Consider the following 7754-nt stretch of genomic DNA (forward strand, 5'->3'; position numbering starts at 1 on the left):
CATTATTTTCCCTCTCACGGTGATACAATTATGATGAAATTTATTTTTATGCCAGTACAACGCGCATGGGCTAAGCAATGTTGAGTTATAGGCTTGAGCGTCAACAAACCACAGACTACATATCCCGTCATTCCATTCACATGACAATCCCTAAATAGGTTTAAGTGCGCTTGAGAGAGGATAAGCGCAGAGAAAGTCGGAAAGACGGAGCGACAACGAGCCGTCATGCCTCTCAAAAGAGAAGGTGAGATCTTTTAGAATTCTATTTTCCGCTGTTTGATCAGTGATAGAGCTTGTTTTGTTGTTAGTACAAAGTAGTCTTATTCAAACACGTGTCCCTCTGCCGTGATGGGACAGGGGAACGGGCGCTCACTAATGTAATTGGTCCAAGTGCTGTCACCACTCGTCATGTTTCTACGACTGCACTGTATGCGCGCTCTCTCTCTCTCTCGCACACACACACACACACACACACACACTGAAAGACTCCTTCGCCGTGGTATGTAGTGAGACTTCAGTGTGTGCTTTTACTTAAGTGTCAGCTAAGGCCGCTAACCTTAGCGCAGGGTACTTTGCAATTGCCACTGCCTAGCGTTTCGGCTCACCTTCAGTCCCCCAACCTACAGAACTGTCGTTCTTGTACCGACAGTGTGCACAGTAGCCTACAGTGCAGCAGGTGTTTCAGTACGCACCACTGGCGTTGGTGGCCGTGTCGCTGCGTGATTTCGGCTCCTGGCCTGTGACCACCGCCTGTCACCTCAAGCATGCGAGACCGAGCCAACCGTGTCAGACTGGATCGGAGCGTAATATCGTCACCTCTTCGCCTATTGGGAGGAACACGTCTATAGAGCAACGGGATAGAGGAGAGGATTAGGCTCAAATACCTGCAATAAAAAAGATAATGAAAATAATCAGCCAAATCAATCAAAAGAGCCTAAATCTAAACCTGTCCACTTGACAATCTCGCTGTAATTCATTTGGTCACTGGTGACAGCCGTGCTTGAATTGCTCTGAAGATTTCTTCGTCCACTGAGTGGTTTCCACTACAGATTTTCCTCCCACTCACACTGATATTCTATTTGATAAACATCTTATGTCATCACATTTCTCTGTGGCATGATCATCACAGAATGATCAATGCCTTAACATGCTTTGTCTGTAAATGAAAAATGAAGTAAAATATTCTCTATTTTCTACCCATTTTGTGTGTGTGTGTGTGTGTGTGTGGTGTATGTATGGTGTGTGTGTGTGTGGTGTGTGTGTGTGTGTGTGCAGATACGGAGCGTGCCCTCCAGGCGATGGAGGCTTGCCAGTCGGTGGCTGATGAGGGTTTCAGAGGTAGGGCAGAGAAACTGCTGCATATCTTCCAGAGTGACCTGTTCCAGGCCCTACTGGGTAAGACACACACACACAAACACACACACTATACAGTACCATTGCAGAAGATAATCCAAACAGGTGCACAAACATTAGATTAATGCAGGTAGAGGTACGCAATTCTGTCAGGTGTGAGATGCAACATACTCTACCAAGTCACCTGCAGATTATCCAGCAAATGATTGCCTGACACAATGTAGAGAGTGATCCTCATTAGGTTTTGCAAGGGAAGGCTGTGCGATGTTATACTCTCTGCGTCAGAGTACGGACGAATAAAACTCCTCTGATGACAGACATGTGTAAGATGTGAATGTGAACAATCTCCTGTGTGATTCACAATTGTGACTGACTACACACACACTGCACACACATGATGCTGCTCTAAAGCATGGGTTCCCAAAGTGGGGGTCGGGACCCCCCGGGGGGTCGCGGGACGCCGAGGGGTGGGTTGCGAAATGATTTCCATAAATAAAATAAATTTGAGAAAAATAAAAGAGCTGTCACTTGACCGCACTTTAAAGACAGATTTTAATTCCAAGACGCTTGCTGAGTTCTGGATTTCAGTCGAGAGGAAATATCCACAGCTATTCAAGGCCGCAATGGACGTACTGACGCCGTTTGGCTCCACATACCTGTGCGAAAAGACTTTCTCTGCACTGACATATATTAAAAACAAATACAGATCGCATCTAAATGTGAAGGATGATCTGTGGCCGTCTCCACAATTAAACCAAGAATGGACTTGCTGTGTTCCGCGCATAGCGTGCATCCATCTCATTAGATGAGATTAACGCTGAAACATTGCCAAACGTTGCCAAAATGTAAATTTGCGCAGCAACAATGTACATATGTTTACAACAGTTTGTGGATATTACCCTGACTGAGATATTCTTCTGTTAAAATGAAAATTAAAGTAATGTTAAAGTAAAGTTAAGTTTGCACGACAGCAATAATGTGCACTCATGTTACATGGATATTATTTTTTGACTAAGGTATTCTGCTTTTATCATATAGTAAATTTCTATATGTAAAATCATAACAGGCTGCTCTGTTCTTTTGTGTTGTCGTTAAGCCCGTGTTTGGATAAGCCTAGTGCGTATGGCCGGTGCGCACATTTAATTTTATTTTTTGAGTCACATCCAGGGATAGTGGGGGTCGCCAGTCTCTGGCACGGTTATTTTGGGGGTCACGGGTTGAAAAGTTTGGGAACCCCTGCTCTAAAGGGTTCATTTGAACTGACCACAAGTCAGCCAGCTGTCTGTATGACAAGGGGAAGTGAGACTCATCTGACACATTTATGGCTTTCATCATCACAGAACACTAGTTCCTGTGCAAGGATTATGCCTGGTGCTAGACAAAAAGCTTTTTTTTTCAATGGAGATTTGCAATGAAGGGTTTTTTTTAGACTTGGCTTAATCCATGTATGGGAAAACCGGAGCTTGGCGTCTGTATTGACCATATATTAGCCCATGCTGTCGGTCTTTCTAAATTCAGATTTTAGGTTCTTATTCTGGACACACACACAGACACACACAGACACAGACACAGACACACACACACACACACACACACACACACACACACATCCCCACACACCCACACAGCTGTCATTGTCCTGGTGTCCACTGACCACTTTACCTGGTATGACCAGTAACCTTTTGGCAGCTAAGTCAGCTAGAGGTCACTGGGACACTCAAATATAGGCTGACAAACACACAGACAAGCTCACACACACACACACACACACACACACACACACACACACACACACACACACACACACACACACACACACACACACACACACACACATGCACACACCACACACACCTTACACTAGGTGGGCAGTGGGGATGATACATTTATTGTATTTATCTGAATAAATTTTTGACATATGCTTTTTATCAGGCAACATGTTTTCATATCATCTGTAAATTCATTGGGATGGTGTACATACAGTATGTTCATGTGAAGGACAGCTGAACACATCTGTCATCCCCACCAGCCATCCTAGGATGTGCTTAACGCAGCTCTGTGTGTCGTACTGGAACACACCGTTAAAATGAAAGAAAACCTTTCACACCACAACATTGCTCATTAAGAATTGACAAAACATATTGACAAAAGACACCAGTTGTCAAGTTCACAAGCTTCTAGCAGTGACAGTAAGCATCTGGTTGGTGTTGGCAAGGTTTTGTATTACTCTGAAGAAGTGATCTTGCTTTCTTGAAACCAAAATCTTGCATAATGCTGCTTTGAAGAGGAAACGTTATTATAATAGCGTATCTATAGCAACAAATGCGCTTGATTTCTAAGGATTCTACGGTTGCTTGGTGACACCTCGTTTTCCTTTTATTAGCTAGTTTATTGACAGCTGCCAGAATTCAGCTGGGGTTGTCAAATATGACAAATACACTTAATTGGAAAAGCTCAACCCTAGGTTTAATGGGGATTTCAAAACATTTCAAAAGTGGCTTATCACCAGAGAGTGTAGTTAAATCCCTCTACTTAGTCAAAGATACTCATGGACACATTTCCCCACATTGTGCCAGAGTTAAGCATTTGACCTCTGTGCAGTTAATTCGCTTACAGATTCCTCTCAGATAAAGGCCCAAGTATACTTCTACGAATGCGGTCAATGCGCTGAATGGATGGCGCAAAGTCTGTCATACGTCCGGTCTGTACGGCCTTTCCTTCCAAATGTAGTGTCTGTACGGATCTAGCGTACTGTCTGTGGGAAACTGAATGTGCAGTACAGTGCCAATCCCGTAGATGGGAGATACGCCCGCCGATACGCACGACTGTATGACTGTACAGCATAGCCGCATGCAGCATGCACAGACATATACTCATCACTCAACAGTAGAGGTAGCAGGGAACCAAAAAAAAAAAGGCTACATATGTGCATATGGCAAGCGGTATTAGAGCAAAGCAAGACAAATCAGATCAGATAAGAAATTCATATAGCAGTTTTTAGAAATGACATAATGTTACAGAACTAACATACAGGCATTCATTCACACACAAAAAGAAGAACCAACATGAACCAGGAAGCCACTGAAACTACAAGAGTTAGACAATAACAAGGTCCACTTCGTCCCTTGCGTGAGCCAATCACATGAGACGCACCATGTGCAGTTGGTTATCATGGATAAAACTTTACTTTGTGTTTCTACTCATTTTGATAGCAATGAATTAAAATGAAACTTAGAAGAGTTAGACAATAGCAAGGTCAGTGCCTGGACAGAGTGAGGTGTGCAAGTCCTTTAGCGTAGTGCACCCTCAGTCCAGTATATTTGCTAAATGGATACAAGGCAGAAACTCAGCTTGGTCTGACAATGAAGGATAGTAACAGATGGAACTCATGCTGGAGGACATCTCGTGTGTGTGTGTGTGTGTGTGTGTGTGTGTGTGTGTGTGTGTGTGTGTGTGTGTGTGTGTGTGTGTGTCTGTGTGTGTGTGTGTGTGTGTGTGTGTGTGTGTGTGTGTGTGTGTCTGTGTCTGTGTGTGTGTGTGTGTGTGTGTGTGTATGTACGTGTGTGTCTATGTGTGTGTGTGTGTGGAGTGTGTGAGTGAGAGAATGAAAGTGAATGAGTATGTGGGTGGAAAAGAGTTCTTGCATGATTTGTACACGTACTCTGATGCTAGTTGAGGCAATGTTCCAAATCAGATGAACACAAACAATGGGGATTTAAAAAGAGCTGTGTGTGTGTGTGTGTGTGTGTGTGTGTGTGTGTGTGTGTGTGTGTATGTGGCGTGTGTGCGCGCGCACACATGTTTGTGTGTGTATGCGCATGCCTGATCTGTAGAATCTGGCAGCAGATTGGCAGGTGACACTAGAGTTGGCCACGACGGCCAATAATTAGGGATTTGAGGAAAGAGGGCAAGTACACACACACGCACACATGCACAGCAGTCTCTTTGACAGAATGTGTGTTAATGCGTGTGTTTACTGTTGTGCACCTGTGTTGATTTATATGTCTACTCAATGTTATGCTGGTTGATGACCCATAGAAGGCCTGTGTACATACTCATACATCTCGTTAGCTGTGCTGTGCATGCATTTCTGTGCATTTGTGCTTGTATGTTTCTCTTTCATCAATATTTAACATTAAAATGTAAAAGCCGATTTTCATCTATAGGACTGTGTGCATATGGATACCCTTTCAGGGAAAAATTGTGTGATACATCTCTCTCTCTCTCTCTCTCTCTCTCTCTCTCTCCCTCTCTCTCTTTCTTTCTCTCTCTCTCTCTCCCTCTCACACTATCTATCTATGTATCTATTTATCTATGTCTGTCTTCCTTTCCTCTATATTTAGCTCTCTATAATCTGGGATTGGGGACTAGGATTAGCTGTGACATCACAGGAGATTAGAGCGATCCGCTGCAGGAAGATCATCCCAAGGGGTGGGCTTTAGCTGCTACGGGGCTGATCTGAGCAACGCGATTAGCTCAAACTGAACCTGCGAGCTGTCAGTCAAGGTTTAACCTGTTCCGTTGGCATGGCCATAGGTTTTGTCAGGCAGGATTACACACCAGGAAGGAAGCCCCTCTTCCAACACCCAATGGTGTATCACTTCCCCCCTTGCGTGAGCCAATCACATGAGACGAAGAATGTGCAGTTGGTTATCATGGAAAAAGCTTTACTTTTTGTCTCCACTCCACTCTCCTGTGAAACAGAGGAAAATACATGAATCATGTCCTGGCATTAATCTCAATCCTTTGTTCTTGATATAGCTTTTGCATTAATAATGCATTCACTCCTCTGGATTATGGCCTGAGTTATTTTGCATTATACATGTGCACTCCATCTGAAGTGTTTTGTACTGAATGACAGAAGCATGAATATTTCCAAGCAACAAATGCAGTTGTCAAACAGAAGGGGTCTCGGATGCGTTGGAGGAGTGATTACTTTAAACCGTGTGTGTAACTATTATTCAGTTATGATGAGTGATCACACAGTGGAGTGGACAACTGTACTTGGTCTGTTTCTCTCAGTGTTCTGTCTCCCAGTGTCTTCTGATGGTTCTGATGGTTCTAAAGGTTCTTAAGGGAACTCCTATTGGATGGAAAGTGCTACCACTAAAATGAATGAAGGTGTAGAGTGGTGTGTCTGTGTGTGTATTTGTTTAAGAGCCAGTACAGTGTGTATCTCGGATGTGTGAGTGGGTAGGCTATGCGTATGGGTGTCTGTGCTGTGTATGAATGTTTATGGGTGCATATGGATCACAGAGTTATTCATACATTTGTCGTGCTAATTAGTGTTCTCCATCTTTTGCAGATATCCAGGAGTTCTACGAGCTCACCGTGTTTGAGAACCAGAATTCTACTAGACCTCACACACCAAGCCTGGTAGGATACATATGAACAGAGGCACTCAGGGGTAGATTTACTAACACTTGCGCACTTTGCGTTGCGTCTGTTTATGCGAGTTCGGTATTAGCGCACATTGTGCTTCCTCATTATGCGCAGAATTTCTCAAACCAGCAGCTCATCTGGTAACCAACCTTTCTCCGCCCTCTACCGCAGTTTACGAGCATCCACAACTGAATGGCATACTTCAATCACAAGCGCAGTTGAATGAAGTTCGCTGATGACAACATTAAAACGAATCAAACGTTTAGCGATCATGAAACCTTAATACAATACATGATAAGATGTCAACAAGTAGGGAGACAATGAAGAGCAGTTGTTCTACTCAAACTACTTGTGGTAGGCTATGGAAGATTGGTCAAATCTAGCAAGTTGGCAAGTTTAAGTGGATAACTTGAAAGTGTAAGTAAGACATTCGAAAGCCCAACGTAAGTTATATTTGCTTTGGATAAAGAATCTGTTGTCTTTGAAACTTTCTCTTATTGAAGCATTTAACCGTAATTTACCAAATTTCACCGCAAAACAGAGGTGCGCTTTCATGGGAAGTTTTCATAAATACAGGGGAACACCTACTTAGGCACATTTTACGCTTCTCCTGCTACCTTTTACTGTAACACGAAACTCCCCCTTTCCCTGGACCCTCCTCTGAATGCATATATATGCATGACACGGGAAAACGCAATTTGCCATTTTCAGCTCCTGCAACAGGCAGTTTGCGGTTTTACCAAGTGCGGCCTGTTTGGAAATAGCTCGCATCGGTTACGTCAGTCTTTGCGAATAATTAACGCCTGGAAACAGGTGCAAACGGATTGATAAATCTAGCCCTCAGTTTCTGTGTGAAAGAGTTTTTTTATTTTATGCTTGAACACTTCCTCTTGTGTCCTCTAAGTGGCACCAGAGTGTAGCATATGGTGGCATGAGAATGTGTGAGTGAATCCATGCCCAAGGCTCAGCCCAGTGAATGCCTACATCAGAAGAATCAGCTTGTTTGAGCTCGGCAGGTG

General features: G+C 43.6%; 1 protein-coding gene across 2 annotated transcripts in view; it reads left to right on the forward strand.

The window, feature by feature from the left end:
- Positions 1-225: 225 nt before the first annotated feature.
- LOC143128131 (disks large homolog 4) overlaps positions 226-7754 on the forward strand; it is a 74567-nt gene continuing 67038 nt past the window's right edge. For both annotated transcript variants that reach the window (XM_076289796.1, XM_076289799.1), the window contains exons 1-3: positions 226-244; positions 1276-1395; positions 6659-6729. In XM_076289796.1, the coding sequence (XP_076145911.1) occupies positions 226-244; positions 1276-1395; positions 6659-6729 (210 nt within the window). The remainder of the gene's footprint in view (positions 245-1275; positions 1396-6658; positions 6730-7754) is intronic.

Source organism: Alosa pseudoharengus, unplaced genomic scaffold (assembly GCF_046254945.1).
Source record: "Alosa pseudoharengus isolate Yale_2024_CS ecotype anadromous, Long Island Sound unplaced genomic scaffold, YU_APseudo_1.1 YU_APseudo_1.1_scf_17, whole genome shotgun sequence".
NCBI classification, from domain to species: domain Eukaryota; kingdom Metazoa; phylum Chordata; class Actinopteri; order Clupeiformes; family Clupeidae; genus Alosa; species Alosa pseudoharengus.